Here is a 17617-nt window from a genome sequence, read left to right as displayed (position 1 = left end):
GGACAGACAAGACTAGGGGGCGGGGCGAGATCCTGGGGGCGGGGCAGACAAGGCTAGGGGACGTGACAAGTGGTGCTGCGTTCCTGTGGGTGTTTGGAGCGGGTACTCTCTTTTACTACACAACGTATTGAAGTCACCAGTGCATCTAAAGCAGAAACTTAAAAGGAGGACGCGACACCTCCTGTGGGCCCCTCAGAAATACAAAACAAAAAGTTTGGAGAAAGTTCATCGAGCTGACCAATGGTGATTTTCGGTCCCCACCCCACCCCCAGCACCTGGTAAAAGTTCTCGGGCTGCCATTGGCTGTGGCTGGGGGTGGATCCGGAACCTGTTCGCCTCGGAACCTTCGGCAAGCGGCTGCAGTTGGGCGGGGTGCGTCTTTGTGGTGTGGTTTCCGGGCGGCTCTCCTTCTTTGCATGCGGCCCTGTGTTCGGAGCGGCAGTCGGCCATGGCCCCGCGGGTGTGGCGTCGGCGGACTCTGGAGCGGTGCCTGAGGGAGGTCGGTAAAGCCACCGAACGCCCGGAATGCTTCCTCAGGTAAGTGCTCGGAGCCCGGGCTCTGGTGCAGCTCAGAACTCGCATGGGCGCGGGCTGCGGGCCCCCGGCAAGTTCCGGAGTAGGGGGAAGGCAAAGGGAAGGGGAGCTCCCTTTTCCTCAGATTTCAGTTAGTTTACGCTCCACTAGCCTATCACACTTTTTTGGATGGTTAAGAGCTGTGTAGTGTGGATCTCCCAGTCGTGTGCTGTTGAAATCAAACTAACTGGGTTATTACCGTTTCGAAGCCTAAGTTGCCGCACCCCCCACCTCCGCCAGACGCGCCGGGTGGATTGCTCTTTTTTCCATGGGCTCCCAGAGCACCCAGTGCTTAGTTACTCATCAGACTTAATTGAAAGTATTAACTTGTTGCTTATCTATCCACCCCACGACTTGAGCTTCTCGAGAGTTAAGGCTGTCTTTCGTCCCCCTTCCCAGCACGAGCTCGTGGTATTTTGTTCAAAGACTGTGAAAAGATCTAGGAAATTATGGCTCTCAGATTTATATTTGAAACCCGACCTTGAGGCTCACAGCAGCTACAGCCATACACTCTCAGCATCTCAAATTTAGTATATCCAAAATGAACTGTTGGTTCTGTTTGCTCCCTGTCCTCTGCCCTCCCTGAGATCCTTTCCCCATGCTCACCACCTGCCTTCCCTATCACAGTGAAGCAGCACCTCTGTCTTTACAGTCCTTCAGACACGAAACTAATCTACTTCCTTGATGTCTTCCTTTTTTCTCAATTCTACATCCAGTTATTAGCAAATCCTGTCAGTTCGTTCTTCGAACTATACTATCCTGAATTTGATTATTTCTCACCGTATTCACAGCTGTAATCCCAGCGCAGTTCTGCATCCTTTGCCCGGATGCCTGCATCAACCTCCTGATCACCGTAATTTCATTCCTTTTTCTCGACAGGCCTTCTTTCCAAAGCATAAGTTTAAATCATTTTGCTTCTCTGCTTAAAAACCTTCACTTCTAAAATGACAAACTCTTATGTCTGAGACCTTCACGATCTGTCTCCCACCCGTCTCTCTAACCTTCCCTTCTGTCTCCTTCACCGCACTCCAGCCAAGCTAGGCTTTCTGCTCCTCAAACTCAACAGGTGCGTTTCTGTCTTAGGAAATTTGTCCTTGCTGTTTCTTCTGCCTGGAGTACCTGTTTCCACAGCTTTGTAAGACTGTCTCCTTATAAATAGGTATCATCTCAGATGCCACAGCCTCAGAGAGGTATTCTCTGACCACTCTTACCAAAGCAAGTGTTGACCATGGGCTGACTGAATGGAGTGGCCTATAATATAGCAGAGTTGAGAATTTAAGGTTAAGATTCACTCTCTGTCTTTAGGCAAATAGATCTGTCACGGTTTCCCTGTCTAAAATCCAGATAGCAGATTCACAGATACTTGGTTGACACCTTTTATATACTAATGTGGTTCTTTGGCAAGATAATACACTGTTGGTGGCCAGAATCTGTACATACTTAAAATTGACATTTCATGTGCAGCAACCTGGATGGACCTAGAGAATATTATGCTTGGTGAAGTCAGACAGACAGACAGAGAAAGACAAATACTGTGTGTTATCACTTACATGTGGGATCTAAAAAGTAATACAAATGAATGTATATAGCAGAACAGAAACAGACTTACAGATATAGAAAACAAAATGGTAGTTAACAGTTGTGCGGGGGAGCAAGTTAGGGTTGTAGGATTAAGAAATACCAACTACTATGCGTAAAATAGATAAGCAACAAGAATATATTGTATAGCAACAGAATTGTCTTGGCCATTATCTTGAAATAACTTTTAATGGAATATAATCAGTAAAAATACGGAATCACTGAAACTAATATAATATTGTAAATCAACCATACTTCAATTTTTTTAAAATTTGATTTTGCCCAAGAGTTGGGCTTTTTTAAAAAATACTGAGTGCTGTGAAATTGTTACCTATAATTATAAATCTAATTTAACTCCTCCCTGCCCCCTTAATAGCATTCAAGATGAACTGGCATCAAAGTTTACTTCTTTAACAAAAGTACTTTATGACTTTAATAAAATACTAGAGAATGACAGGAAACGTGGAAGTCCTTTACAAAGACTGATGATAAATAATTTTGATGATGAGCAGATTTGGCAACAACTGGAATTGCAGAATGAAGCAATTTTACAGTACTTCCAGAATGCAGTTAGTGAAACCATTAACGATGAAGACATCAGTCTTCTCTCAGAGAATGAGGTGCAGGAGTGTGAAGAGGATGCCTCAGAGATGGAGGCCGGTGGCGAGGAGGACCTAGAACAAGATTTGGAAGAGGAGGAAGAGAAAGTGTCAGACCTGAGTGGTGATGATCCTGAAGAGGATGAGAGAGCTATAAACTCAAGCAAATTGGATCTGAGGAAAAGCCCAGATTTCAGCGATGAGGACTCTGATCTTGACTTTGATATCAGCAAATTGGAACAGCAGAGCAAGGTGCAAAACAAAGTGCCTAGGAAACCAACAGAAAAGTCCATAGTAGATGATAAATTCTTCAAACTCTCTGAAATGGAGAGCTTTTTAGAAAACATAGAAAAGGAAGAGGAACAAAAAGATGATGAAGAGGAGGATGATATTGATTTTTTTGAAGATGTCGATTCCGATGAAGACGGAGGACTCTTTGGAAGTCAGGATCTTAAGGTAAAGTTTTGGGAGAGGACAGAGCATTCTTTCTGCCTCCTCAAATTAGATGGGGGTTCTGTTTCTCCAGAAGAGGTTTAAAATACTTCAAAACTCACCAGGGCATAAGTGAAATGTTTAGATCAGCTGCAAAAAAAAGACTGGAAAAATTAAACCAAAGCCATTATTTGCTTATCACAGAATACTTGTTTTGTAGCTTCAGAACCACAGTCACACATGTTAGAGATTCAAAATTTTCCCTCAAACATGGATTTTCATCAAGCACTAGAAATAAGAGTGAAAGGAAGGCATTTGTATACTTTATTTAGGCAGGGATATTTTGGAAATAATTGTAGTTAGAAGATTTAGAGAGAAGAATATCATGCTCTATCTAATCAGTCATAAATCAATCTATACTGCCATTCAGTTTGTTGTGGTCTAATAGTTCTTAGGGTTTTATGGTAGTGTTTTTAGTTGCCAGTTTCCCTTGTGCAGTATGCATGCACATTTATGTATGATTTAATGTATTTTTCTATCTTTGATTTAAGATCTTAAAAATATTTATGTTTTAGTCAGGTAAAAGTTCCAGAAACCTGAAGTACAAAGATTTCTTTGATCCAGTTGAAAGTGATGAAGACGTAGCAAGTGTCCATGATGATGGTGATGAACTGGCTTCAAGTGAAGAGGAAGAAATTGCTGAAGAAGGAGAAGAAAGCTTTTCTGAGCTGTGAGTATTTTGAATCCTTTACATTGTAAGCTGGAGGTACCCCATCCTATTTGTGTACTCCTAGTTGTCAGCTGTGATTGTCCTAAGAACTGGGATTCTCTAAGATCAGAGAGTAGATTCTCTAAGATCAGAGAATCTCAGGATAGCCAGAGGAAAGTCTCCAAATTTGAAGGGACGTCAGAGATGATCTAGTGCAGCTAAGCATCACTGGCACTAGCACGCAAACCCTTCTTACCAGGAGCTCTGATATTTTTTTTTGTGTCAGTGAAAATACCCTGTTGTTACTTTGGTGACATAAGTTTATATTATAGACTGATGAAAAATTTGTTTTCTATATATTGGACACTTTGTTCTGTTTCACCTAAATAATTCCTTCTGCTCCTTAGTAACTGAATGACTTTAGAAGTTCTGAATATTTAATTGCGTTAAGTCTACAAAAGAAGAACTTTAATTACTAAGTTTGTTTCTTTTGTTTTTCTAATGGAAAGTGGTGTGTTTCCTTTTGTAAGTGTTTTCTTCTTACAGGGATGAAGATAATGACCTTGAAGAAAGTGGAGACAGTAAACAGCATAAAGAAACCTTGAAAAGAGTGACCTTTGCTTTGCCAGATGATGAGGAAACTGAAGATACAAATGTCTTAAATGTACAGAAAGACTCTGATGAAGTCAAATCCTCTTTTGAAATAAGACAGGAAAAGGTAATAATTAGGAGTTTTAAGGAATTTTTTCATATGCTTAACATGACTTTGGAAATCACAGACTATTAACTAATCTACCTGGTTTTGTTTTTTGTGTTTTTTTTGGTGGAACACTTAACTGTCCTTAAAAAAAAAAACCCAAACAAAAATCTTGCAGCCACTTTCTGTGGCACACTGTATAGAGATAACCATGTGGGAAGCAACTAATTTGCAAAAATCAATGCTGCATTTCCCAACCTGTGGCTTTCAATCTGGGGCCCATCTGTAAAACTTGTTTCTTTTCTTTCTCTGTGCTGTCTTCATATCTGGGGCATGTTTTTCCTAACTAGCTGTCCTGTGAGCCTCTCCTGGTAACTGTTTCACCTGCTCTTAAGGATACTGCCTATCTCAGATGGCTTCTGCGAGTTGCCAAGTAGCCAGAATTTCAACTAATACCATCTCAAACACATCTTCCAAAGTCGATAAAAATTATTACCTTGTGACAATTTCAGATGAACAAAATATTATTTGAAAATAATAAATACAACCTGACTCCAAACATTTGGCCTTTATCATTTAACAATCTTAAACTTAGATCACACAATTCGAAGTGAGACTAGGCAAATAACCAAAGATACCACGGATTTCAAAAGAATCATTTTAAAAAGAGAATCTGGGGGAAAAAAAAAAGAGTGAATCTGGGGGGACTTCCTTGGTGGTCCAGCAGTTAAGACTCCACAGTTCCACTGCAGGGGTGGCAGGTTTGATCCCTGGTTGGGTAACTAAGATCCCACATGCTGCATGGTGCGGCCAAAAACAAAGAGCATCTGAGTTAAATACATGATTGTCAGATTGTTCCCAGAAGAAAAAAAAAATTGAGAGAAAATATGAACTTTGTTCTTGAGTTAGTGTCCTTCCCTCCACACACCACTGCAAAAAAAAAAATAAAAAAAGAGAAGCAGGTTTAGTTTTACTGGGGAATTATATCAAACCTTCAAGAAGTAGATAATTTAGTGCTGTTTGATCAGTTCCTACATATAAAGAGTAAAGCTTCCAAACTTTTCTTGTGAAGCTATTGTAATATGAATACCCAAACCTGACAAAGGTAACATTAAAACATGCAGTCTCACTTATGAATATTGATGCAAAAATCCAAAATAGCGCAATGAAAGAATAATGCTACCACAACCAAGTGGGCCTCATCCTCTTGATTCAGGATTAGAAAATCTATTAATTTAATACTTGTTATAATAGGTTAAGGAGAAAAACCATATGGTCACCTCCATATATGTCAAAAATGACATTTAATAAAATTCAATATCCATTCCTTTTTTTTTTTTTAACTTCTAGTGAAATATAAACACATTTAGCCAAAAGATGCCTTCATGCTTAATGGTAGAATTCTAGAAACATCCCTTTAAAATCAAGAATAAGACTATTCCCATTACCACTATTACTGTTTCCACTGTTACTTAAGATTCTTGTAGAAGTGTTATTTAGCCAGGACAACTACAAAAGAAAATAACAAGAGGTGAGAAAAACTGAAGTGAAAGCATTAATATTTGCAGAGAATGCTAGAAAAACCAAGCAGATGAATTGAAAAGCTATTAGGAAAAATAATTCAGTAAGGTAGCTGAAAAGGCTGGCATTTTATACACTGTGAAGTCATTATAGATGCCACCGTTTTAGAAGTAAGAGGTAATTTGGATTGTGGGTGTGGAGTCAGTAGGATCAGACTCCATCAAATATTGATGTTCTAATAAAAAATTACTTAGTCTTGGAATGCTCTAATAATTAAAATTGATAGTGGCTTGTGAATAAATAGGTCGTTTGACTAGAACAGAGCCCAGAAATATACCCAAATGCTGCTGGGAGAAGTTAGTAAATTATAAACATGGCATTCCAAGTCAGTGGGGGAAAGAGGTCATCCACAGCTCCTCATCCCACCTCAGGGGACGGGAATAGGAGGTCACTACTGGCATCATTAAAAGATGGCAAGGACAAAACAGAATTGTGTTCAGGAACAGTACATTTCTTGCTCTCCCACTACTAAAAATATTAGTTGCTTTTACTCAACTATAAGTCTAGTTTTCTTCCCTAAACATGTAGTAACTCTTTTTGTCTCTTAGATGAATGAAAAAATTGCATCTTTGGAAAAACAGTTGTTGGAAAAGAAACCTTGGCAACTTCAAGGGGAAGTGACAGCACAGAAGCGGCCCGAGAACAGCCTCCTAGAAGAGACCCTACACTTTGACCACGCCATCCGTATGGGTGCGTGTGGCCACCGGGCTCCTGCAGCTGTTTGTGTCTGTGCCTTTTCTATGGTTTTCTTAGGTTTTGGAGTAATATTTCTTTTCCCCAAACTTTATTTTAAAAACTTGTAAACATATAGAAAAGTTGAAAAAATAGTACAGTGAACATATGTATGCCATTCAGCTGGATTCAACAGTTCTTAACTTTTGGCCATATTTGCTTTCTCCCCCCATGTATGTGTATGACTGTGTGTGTGCACTTTTTTTCCCCGAGTCATTTGAGAGTAAGTAGCCAATATCATGACACTTTAGTCCTGAGTACTTTTTTTTCTAAGAACTAAGACATTCCCCTGTACAACCACAATACCATTAATCCACCCAAGAATTACTAATATACTAGTGATGCCTAATGTATAGTCCATGATCAGTACTGCTAGTGATCTGCTTACAGTGCCTGCTGTCATTGTCCAGTGATTAAACTGTGATTCCAGCCAGAACCCTGATTATCTCATTGAATTCTTTCTTGTACCCGTTAAGTCAAAATGAATTTCTATTCAGTGCTAGAGAATGGAAAAGAGAGGGCAAGTCCCCAGGTGCATGGATTGAAAGTGTTAGCATTTGCTACCTTAAGTATTTTGTAGTTTTGTGGTTCTCAAGTTGCAGGGAGCATCAGAAAGGCTAGTTAAAACACACAGAGGTATCCCTTTTTCTTCCTCACTTTCTGATTTAGGAGGTGTGGGGTGGGCCCAAGAATTTGCGTTTCTAACACGTTCCCAGATGGGGGTGATGCTGCGGTTCAAGGACCACCCTTTTTGAACCACTGCTTAGTTTCTATATACCTAATGAGTACATGTCCTGTTTCCTTTAGCACCTGTGATCACAGAGGAAACCACAGTTCAACTAGAAGATATCATTAAGCAGAGGATAAAAGATCAGGTCAGTAAGAATGAAATTTAACTTATTTTAAAATTTACTGCAATGTTTAGAAATATGTAAGAATATTTTGGGAGTAGGAATAACACTTTATTTTCATAGAATATTTGTTCTATCATTTCTTCATTTAAAAGCCCTAAGTCTAAACCAGAAGTGTCCTTGGCCTTTGTTGTGTGGAGGCACTGCCGTCACACAACAAAGACGGGTGTCGTGCCTGAGGAGAATGGGGTGACCAAAGAGCTTTTGTTTAAAACTTAATCTTATTTCGTAAACTTAGAGTAAAACTTGGGTACATGACATGTACACCAAGAGATGGCTTTTTTTTTTTTTTTTTAATATTTATTTATTTATTTGGTTGCATTGGGTCTTAGTTGTGGCCTGCAGGATCTAGTTCCCTAAACAGGGATTGAACCTGGGCCCCCTGCATTGGGAGCGAGGAGTCTTAACCACTGGACCACGAGGGAAGTCCTGAGATGGCTTTGTAACGTGTTTGTTTGTTTAAAATAGGAAGGGTTTGAAGGATGGGTACTGTATGCAGAAAATCTTTAAATTTGAAGTGAAGCAAACTCTTGTCTTGACTGTTGAGCAAACCACAATGAGGAATTGTGGAGTTCAAGTTGGTAACCAGGAGAGAGATGTATTTAAAACAAAAAAAGGGTACTTGAGTGATGCCCTTTCTGCATAATACTTACTGTGACTTGAGTAGTCATTTGAAATGGTGAAAATGACTTCCTTTTTGCTGCAGTTTGCTTTTGCTTACTCTGGAAAGATAATCTATTCCAGCAGAAGATTCTTTTTTTTTTTTTTTTTTTTTTAAATTAATTAATTAATTTATTTTTGGCTGTGTTGGGTCTTTGTTGCAGCGCACGGGCTTCTCACTGCGGTGGGTTCTCTTGTTGCGGAGCACGGGCTCTAGGTGTGCGGGCTTAGTTGCACTGTGGCATGTGGGTTCTTCCCAGACCAGGGATTGAACCCATGTCCCCTGCATTGGCAGGCGGATTCTTTTTTCTAAAATTTATTTTATTTTATTATTTATTTATTTATTTTTGGCTGCATTGGGTCTTCATAGCTGCATGCAGGTTTTCTCTACTTGCGGGGAGCTGGGGCTACTCTTCCTTGTGGTGGCTTCTCTTGTTGTAGAGCACAGGCTGTAAGCCTGCGAGCTTCAGTAGTTTGGGCGCGTGGGCTCAGTAGTTGTGGCTTGCGGGCTCTAGAGTGTGGGCTCAATAGTTGTGGCGCACGGGCTTAGTTGCTCTGCAGCATGTGGGATCTTCGCTGACCAGGGGTCGAAACTGTGTCCTGGCAGGCAGATTCTTTCTTCCACCAGGGAAGTCCCTCCAGAGGAAGATTCTTAAGAGAGCCTAGAAAGAAGTTACAAATTTTATCTGTCAATTTGTATTCTGTGTGTCTTTCATATTTTAGGCTTGGGATGATGTCGTACGTAAAGAAAAACCTAAAGAGGATGCATATGAGTATAAAAAGCGTTTAACACTGGACCATGAGAAGAGTAAGTTGAGCCTTGCTGAAATTTATGAACAGGAGTACATCAAACTCAACCAGGTAAGGACACTGCTAAGGCGAAGCCGTTGTCTTTCAGGGAAGAGAGGTGGAGAACCACCTCTGCAGGTTCTACCTGCTCGTCGAAATGTGTGAAATACCAGTCTTGAACTTTGGGGTCACCTTGTTTAGTGTGAGACAGAGCATGCTAGGAATAGAGGGGCTGCAGTGTTCCCACTGAGTGTCAGGGGCAGAAGGGATTTGTTTTGCAGTTACTCATTGGTCACCTGATACTTTCACAGCTAATTATTAACTTTCCAGCAATTATGCTACAATTTAAAAACCATTTCTCATTTGTACTTTAGAAGTTGCTGAAAAATTTTATAAGATTATTTGTGAATTCCTTCATGTATTTAGGTCTGGTGAGTTTCTGGTTGTTGTTTTTTACTTAAAAATGTTAAAAAAATACTTTTAGTTAAATAGGACAAAGTCATATTTCCAAAAATGTTGTATTCTCAATATAACAAATTGAATTCCTTCACATTTGATTTGCTGGGAATGTGGTCAGTATGTGCCTGGGGATGAGGTGGCATTTTTATTCTGCAAGAGCATTTAAGATTCCATCCAGATTTTGTTAATTAATGCCACTTAAGCAGCAACAGCAGATAGGGCCCTAATGCCTCTGTGAAGCTGAAAAACTGGAAGGATTTGAATTAAAATTTTTCCCGGCTGCCTTGCCACCCAAGATGGTAGTTGAAGGGAGATGTGTACAACCTCAGTCAATGCTTAGTGAAAATCCAGCTACTATGAGGATATTCAGTAAATACAGAAAGTATTTGGAAACCATGAGAGGTAAAAATGAAATTATGTAGCTCGTATCAGGTCTTTAAATGATAGTTTTATTTCTGCCTTGGACATCAGCAGCCAGTTCACAAGTTTTTGAGTGTGGACTCAATTTAGGCTAATCCTAGACTCATTCATTCCATTAAGAGTTAGTCTGGGGCTTCCCTGGTGGCGCAGTGGTTGGGAGTCCACCTGCCAATGCAGGGGACACGGGATTGTGCCCCGGTCTGGGAGGATCCCACATGCCGCAGAGCGGCTGGGCCTGTGAGCCATGGCTGCTGACCCTGTGTCCGGAGCCTGTGCTCCGCAACGGGAGAGGCCACAGCAGTGAGAGGCCCGTGTACTGCAAAAAAAAAAAAAAAAGAGTTAGTCTGGTAAGGGTGATCTGAATTTCCTGAAGTTTGGCAGCTGCTCTGCTGCCAATTTCGTCACCCTAAAATGAAACCCCACACCCACTAAGCAGAGTGCTGATAAACAGCATGTGAATGAACGTTAACCCTTAGATCTGTGGTGTGTCAGGAAGATGCTGGATGTCAGATGCATTATTTCACAGATATAACCTGGGATGAGGGCAAAGGACGTGGTTAGGATTTTAAAACGTGTTAAGTTTAAGGAGTAAAAAGCAGTAGTATGTGCTTGGACATGGCTGGAAGGGGGCACTGACAGACACTGGACACACAGAACTGGGTGTGTCTCTGGCATTAGGGTAACTGGGGTAAAGAGCCAGTTGCTTCCCAGTGGTGAGTGGTAGTGGTGGTAGTGGTTTTTCATGGATTCATCAATAAGTAACCAAACAAAAACTTTTGGCCTCTTAGAATAGCATTTTGGGCATGGGGAAAGAGAAGTGTGAAATTTACCTTTTCTTAGTAGAATGAAAACTGCTGTCAATTTTTTCCAGTGTGATTTAATCAGAAAAATCTTTAACAAATTACATATACATTTGTTCCTGCAATCCAAATGAATATTTGGATAATTTTACAAAATCTTCATTAACTCCTTAGTTTTGTTTTTTGCTTTGTTTCTTGTTCTAATTGAGTTGTGATTAACATAACAAATTAACCATTTTAAAGAGAGTAGTTCAGGGGCATTCATGGTGTCCTGCAACCACTACCTGTATCTAATTCAAAAACATTTCGTCACCCCAAAATGAAACCCCACACCCACTAAGCAGTTACTCCCAGTTACTCAGTCATCCCGCCCCTGACAGCCACCAATCTGCATTCAGTCTCTGGATTTACTTACTCTAGATATTTCATGTAAATGGAGTCATACATGTGACCTTTTGTGTCTGATGCCTCTCATTTAGCTTAATGTTTCAGGATTGTGACATGTCCGTAATTTATCCCCTTTTTTATAACTGCATAGTATTCTGTTGTGCATGTACCACGATTTACTGATCCAGTCACCGGTTGATGAGCATTTGGGCTGTTTCTGCCTTTGGTGAATAATGCAGCCATGGACATGTGTGTCCATGTACTTGTTTGAGTACCTGCTTTAATTCCCTTGGGCATATACCTAGAAGTGGAATTGCTGCTTCTATGGTAATTCTCTGTTTAACTTTTGGAGGCACTGCCAGACTTGTTTCCACTGTGCCTGCACCATTTTACGTTCCCACCAACACTGCCTAAGGCTTCCAGTCCTTCCACAACCTGGCCAATACTTGTTATTTTCTGTTTTGTTTCTTTTTAAATAGCCATCCTAGTGGGAGTATTTTAGTTACTGACACAAGTAAACATAAAGGGAACTAAACTGTATGTTCTAAATGTTAGTGGTATGGTTGCGACAGCTTCTCAAGTGCACGTCATGTTTCTTCTTGGGTGGGTGCTAGCGCCGCCCTGGTATTGGTGACTTTGATCTTGCCTTGGAATGTTTCTTTGGAGCTGAAGCCTGGCGACGAGAAACTGGTGATACCCTTATCAGCCTTGAGTGTTTTGTCCTGTGATGCCTGTGACGCTGCTTAGTCTGATAACGTTGAACTTATTTCCTAAGCAAAAAACAGCAGAGGAAGAAAATCCAGAGCACGTAGAAATTCAGAAGATGATGGATTCCCTCTTCTTAAAATTGGATGCCCTCTCAAACTTCCATTTCATCCCTAAGCCGGTAAGTGTGTTTACATCTCAGTGAACAGACAGAGCAGAAGTGATTGTAATTCTTCTTTGAGCTTTTGTGAGACTCGTGCTTTATTTGGTTTCAGGATACAAACCTGCAGGAATTCCCCATAAATTACAGGCAGGGCCTCCCATGAGGAAGGCTCGTGTCTGGTCCCATGACAGTTCTGGCTCCGCTCTGCTGGTCCCTGCCAGACCCTTGGCCTTAGCCACGGCGTCTCCTCCGTTCCCACCCTTCTTCCTTGTCTGGTCTCTGGTTGCTTGTGCGATGGTCTTGGGAGCGTGTGTGGTGTCTGTGCCTGGCGTTTATTGAGCACCTGCCACCTGTCAGATTAGGTCCGTTATGTCCACTAACTCTTAACCCACAGAACCTGAGGCAGATACTACTCCTTCCACTTTGCAGATGAGGACACCGAGGGTTTGGGGCGGGAGGTGAGCCCTAACTCATGGGCCCCTGCTCTCCCCACTGCGTGCTGTTCCCCCTCTGCCTCTGCGACTCCCGCCCAGACAGCTCAGTGCTCATCTGCTCTGCAGCTCCCTCCTGCCCACCAGCTTCTGTGAGCCTGCAAAACATTAGCACCAGCCTTCTGGTACTTGCTCGCCTGTTGCCCCCTGCGGTCACTTGTGTCATCTGGAAGTGGGATGTCGAGCATCAAGGGCTAGTCCAGAGTCAGAGACCTGAGTCTGTCTGCCTCTCAGTGGCTTCGTGATGTAGGCAAATTGCCTAACGTTCTGTCTGTACAGAGGAGGTGGGAACCTCCGAGGTCCTTTCCGATGCTTTGATGGTCAGGTAACTTTTCCTGTGTGAGTATTTGGTCATCACCTGCTTCTTTGTTTTATCTTGGTGTGCTTTTTACATGATGGTATGTTTTCGGTGGTGCGCCCCATCTTGAGAGTCTCAGAGTGCTTGGTCTGACCGTGTGTAGTGAGCAGGTGAGGAGAGGAGAGGGATGTCTCCACCTTCTCGGCCAGCAGGTCCTGCTGTGGAAAGGTCTTACCCTTATGGAGAATGCGATCCCTTCCCTCCTTACGAGGCCCCGCGGGACGTGACTCCTTCCTATCCCTCTGGTCCCCGTGGTTTGCTCCCCGGCCACCCTGGTCTCCTTCCTTCCCTCCGGGCTCTTCCATCTGTAGGGTCTCAGGTTTGGCACCCCTTCTTCCCGCCTCTGTCTCTGCCCTTCTCCCTCATAGCCCCGTGGCACAGGTGTGCTCATTGGTGGATGGTTCATGGCTCTCTACTCGTCTTCAGGCCTCACAGTCATGGTTTTTTTTTTGTTTTGTTTTTTTTGTTTTTTTTTTTTAAATTAATTTATTTAGTTTTGGCTGTGTTGGGTCTTTGTTTCTGTGTGAGGGCTTTCTCTAGTTTTGGCAAGCGGGGGCCACTCTTCATCGCGGTGCGCGGGCCTGTCACTATAGCGGCCTCTCGTTGCAGAGCACAGGCTCCAGACGCACAGGCTCAGTAGTTGTGGCTCATGGGCCTAGTTGCTCCGCGGCATGTGGGATCTTCCCAGACCGGGGCTCGAACCCATGTCCCCTGCATTGGCAGGCAGACTCTCAACCACTGCGCCACCAGGGAAGCCCCAGTCATGGTTTTTTTGCGGCTGTGTTCGTCACACCAGCCTGGAGCCGGCTATGGGGAAGTCCTCAGACATCCCTTGGATCTTGGGCCACAGTATAAAAGCCTTTCTTATTTTTTTCCTTGTCAGAAATGTCATTTCTGCTCTAGCTTCCTCTTGCTATTGCTTTTTTTGTATTCAGGTTGGTATTTCACTAGTCATCTCCATGACTGTTAACCAGTCATCAGTTTCTGTTATTTTTTGGGTTGTCTCCATTTTCTCCATATTTCTCTTTAAATTGTAGAATGGAACACAATGCTCCTAATAAATAAATGAACAGTGGTCCAGGGGAAGAGATGATTTCTTTCACACTCTGACATTCTTCTCTTATTTAGAGTCCAGGACCCTGTCATCTTCAGGGCCTGTTTTTGTTCCTTGTGAAGGATCCTGGGGTGCATATCTGCCTAGTTAACTGGAACGTGGGCAGGACTGTGATAGGAAAGCGAGCCTGTGAGTTGGGCAGTGCTGTGCTGTGGGACAGAGCCCTGTCTCCTGGGGCTCAGTCTCGTGTTCGCTCAGGACACCTACTCTTTCCCACTTCATCCTTTACTCCACTGCGGACCCCGCTGCCCCTGCATCGAGATGAGCAGGACTAGTGTACAGGGCAGTAGTGTAAGTGTCCCGTGACCATTGCCTTTTACTACCATGAGTAGGATGCAACCATTGTAATTTCTGAATCCCTTGGGCAGTTCTTTCAAGAATAAAAAAAAAGCTAAACGACAAACAAATGGCCCTTCAGTTAGTGTTGCATTCTTTCCTCCTGTTTTTATAATTTGTAGGTTGTGTTTATTTCAGTACTGTCTTCATTTTCCAAAACAACTTAGTATCATTTCATATTTCTCTTTATAACATCTGTTTTTAGTTGCTGGAACATGTTGTTCCAATAAGCACCTTTCCTTGCAGCTTTTTCCATGTCTTTCTTATAGTGAGCTTTTTTCCTATAACCAAAGGCACGAAAACACTCACAGACACCAATAGGTTATGTTAAACGGTGGATAGGATTGTTTGAGAATATACACCTACATGGCAGGTGGAAATAATTTACTTACAGGTGAAAGAACGTGTGTTTGAATATGGCAGACATGTCCTGCAAAAGTATAGAAATAATCTCCATGAAGTATTGTATATATTATACTTCAGTAGGTTCACAATTTAAATATTTTATGTGAGGACCACTTCTGACTTCCTGTTAAGTGTGTTGTCTCTTTTCTAGCCTGTTCCAGAGATTAAAGTTGTGTCGAATCTGCCAGCTGTCACCATGGAGGAGGTCGCCCCAGTGAGTGTCAGCGATGCAGCCCTCCTGGCCCCAGAGGAAGTCAAGGTGAGAAGCCAGTGTTGAAGCTTTAAATATCTGTTTGTAAGTTGGTCGTTTATAGTCAGATCTCCATTTAAGCTCGTTTTCCTTGAGCTTTTAGTCTTTTTTTTTTTTTTTTTTTAATGTGTTGGTATTTATTGGAAAGAAGCACGCTCCTCTCACACACCTGAGGGCAGGAAGCGAAGGCAGGTTCTCAGCCAGAGGGGGACGGGAAACCTCAAGCTTGTAGTCTTTATTCTAATATATCTCAGCAGTTTCCAAGTATAATCAAATTAATAATATAGAATATTCAAATATGAGTCTTCTGTAATCAGGTATTATTATGAGATTCAGATTGAGAAAAATTATAAAAGCTAATTGTAAATATCCAACATCAGTATCTTGTTATAATTCAGTTTGAATATTAGAAGTTTGAGGTTAATTAGATGTTAGGTTAGGTGTTAGGTTTAAAACAAACTGCATATATTTAGCAATCCTTTGATATTAATCAGCATTTCCCCCTTTGTGTTGTATCCATGTAATGCTTATCAGTAATAGCATTCGGATCTTGGAAGGAGTTGGACATACCACATGCAGGCTGTCCCTGCCTTGTGAGCATGGGAGCTCTCGCCTTGCACAATAATGGTGGCTTCTGCCGGGGCCTCGGCCTCCTGGCGCCCGGCAGCACGGCCCTCCTTTTTTGTGCTCATTTGCTTTGCTCCACCCACACTCACCCCTTCAGAGCCTCTGCCACCTCTGCTAGGCTGGGCTGGCAGCAGAAGAGAAAAGGGAGGAAATGGACCCTCAGCAGCTAGGTTTCCTGCCGTCAACCCCCCATGGCTGCCAGCAGCTCAGAGCTGGGCTGCTGCGGGCAGGTCACTGCAGCCCCGGCTGGGGTCTCCGTGCTTCTCCAGGAGGGACAGCCTGACACCCCTGCTCTCCAGGCTGCCTTTGTGAAGGAGTGTTGGCACTGAACTGTCGCCATCAGAGAACGCATCCTGGGTCTTAGAGAGCTGAGTGACCAGAGCCCTTCAGAGTGTAGGCAGGGATGCTCTGCTTCTCACACTTGGTCGTCGACGTACAGCCCATCAGCCACATTCGGTGGAGTTGCTTCTCTTCTAATTTCCTGAGTTGTTAGGTTAGATTAATGGGTGTGTTTGCGGTTGTTTTTCAATAGGAGAAAAATAAAGCTGGAGATACAAAAACAGCTGCTGAGAAAACAGCTACAGACAAGAAACGAGATAGGAGGAAAAAGAAATATCAAAAGCGTTTGAAAATAAAGGAGAAAGAAAAGCAGAGAAGACTTCTTGAAAAGAGCAACCCAGACCGAGCAGGGAAATACACCAAAGCAGTAGCTTCTGAGAAGTTAAAACAGCTGACCAAGACAGGCAAAGCTGCACTGTTAAAGGTGAGGATGGGGCCGGAAAGCTGCTGGAGGGGGAAGGGGGAGCGGATGGCAAGCTTTAGGTGATCTGGGTGGCAGAATAACTGAGCCAGCCACTGCTGCCCACCTGCGGAGGGGAGGGGACGGGAGAGGCCTTAGGGACTGGCCGGGTTTCTAATGCAGAGTCCTCACGGTCACCTGACATTGTGAGACCACTGTTGCAGCGTAAAATGTATATAATATCTCTGCACTAACTGGTGTAAGTTTTCATAATCTTGTCTAGTTCTTTTTCATATTTATACTTTGATGCCCTGTTTTAATCATTTGGTTTTTTTCATCTTTAAGCACATCTTACAACATGAACTTGTATTATTTTTAATTGCAGGATGAAGGTAAAGACAAAGCCTTAAAATCATCACAAGCATTCTTTTCTAAATTACAAGATCAAGTAAAAATGCAAATAAATGATGCAAAGAGAACAGAGAAGAGAAAGGAGAAAAAACAGAGTATTTCTGTTCATAAATTAAAGCTGTAATAGATTTTGCATATAATGTAAATAGTAACATGTAAGCTTGTATTCTGTCATTGTTCTGTTTTGTAATAAAATTTTTGAGAACTTTTCTTTGCATGGACGGCAGATGTTTGAGAAGAGCAAGCCTTCATCTGGGTATGTGGCAGGACCTCTCTTCCCAGACCCTCCCCACAGTGTGCCCACCCCAGGCCCGGCCGGTGAGGGGGCGGGACTGCAGGCTGGGAACCCCATCACAGCCAGCTGTCCACAGCAGAGGTCCTCACGTGTCTTCAAGAGGCCTTGATTTTCTTCTCCCACTGCCCTGTCACAGAACAATGGGATTTCCCTGCGTGTGCCTTACATTCTTCCCCTTAGGAAATGATCTCGTGTCATGTGAGCAGAAGCTCGCGGAGGCTCTGGGGAGTCTTGTCCCCGTCAGATGCAGGATGGGGTGATTCGGCTGTGAGAGGAGGTGAGCTTGCTGGGAGGACAGACTGGCGGTGCTCGGAGCCTTCCACGACCACCGGGTGCTCCCTGTCTCAACCTCCCACCCAGGGAAGACCACCTTTTGTCTGATAGGGTCTCACATTA

At 42.7% G+C, this 17617-nt stretch overlaps 1 protein-coding gene across 2 annotated transcripts; it reads left to right on the top strand.

Annotated features, from left to right (window-relative positions):
- The first annotated feature begins 40 nt into the window (after positions 1-40).
- On the top strand, positions 41-17141 carry MPHOSPH10 (M-phase phosphoprotein 10). Of its 2 annotated transcripts, none has more exons than XM_059057041.2 (11): positions 41-537; positions 2528-3206; positions 3758-3912; positions 4438-4609; positions 6718-6859; positions 7709-7776; positions 9196-9333; positions 12103-12213; positions 15051-15158; positions 16309-16539; positions 16901-17141. In XM_059057041.2, exons 1-11 carry the CDS (start codon positions 449-451, stop codon positions 17048-17050), a joined length of 2043 nt encoding a protein of 680 aa, XP_058913024.1. In that variant the 5' UTR covers positions 41-448; the 3' UTR covers positions 17051-17141. The 2 variants fall into 2 exon arrangements, with proteins under 2 accessions (XP_058913024.1, XP_066886191.1); XM_067030090.1 differs by having other exon boundaries at positions 416-537; positions 2664-3206.
- Positions 17142-17617: the final 476 nt, after the last annotated feature.

The sequence above is a fragment of the Kogia breviceps genome, chromosome 3 (assembly GCF_026419965.1).
Source record: "Kogia breviceps isolate mKogBre1 chromosome 3, mKogBre1 haplotype 1, whole genome shotgun sequence".
Taxonomy (NCBI): Eukaryota; Metazoa; Chordata; class Mammalia; order Artiodactyla; family Physeteridae; genus Kogia; species Kogia breviceps.
The sequence above is the reverse complement of the archived record's forward strand: the minus strand, read 5'-3'. Positions and strand labels throughout refer to the sequence as shown.

Bases quoted from the DNA above. Each gene is read 5' to 3' on its own strand.
- MPHOSPH10 (XM_059057041.2), top strand. From the start codon at position 449: ATGGCCCCGCGGGTGTGGCGTCGGCGGACTCTGGAGCGGTGCCTGAGG. The intron at 538-2,527 runs GTAAGTGCTCGG...CCCCCTTAATAG, and splicing joins CGCCCGGAATGCTTCCTCAG to CATTCAAGATGAACTGGCAT. The intron at 7,777-9,195 runs GTCAGTAAGAAT...TTCATATTTTAG, and splicing joins AGCAGAGGATAAAAGATCAG to GCTTGGGATGATGTCGTACG.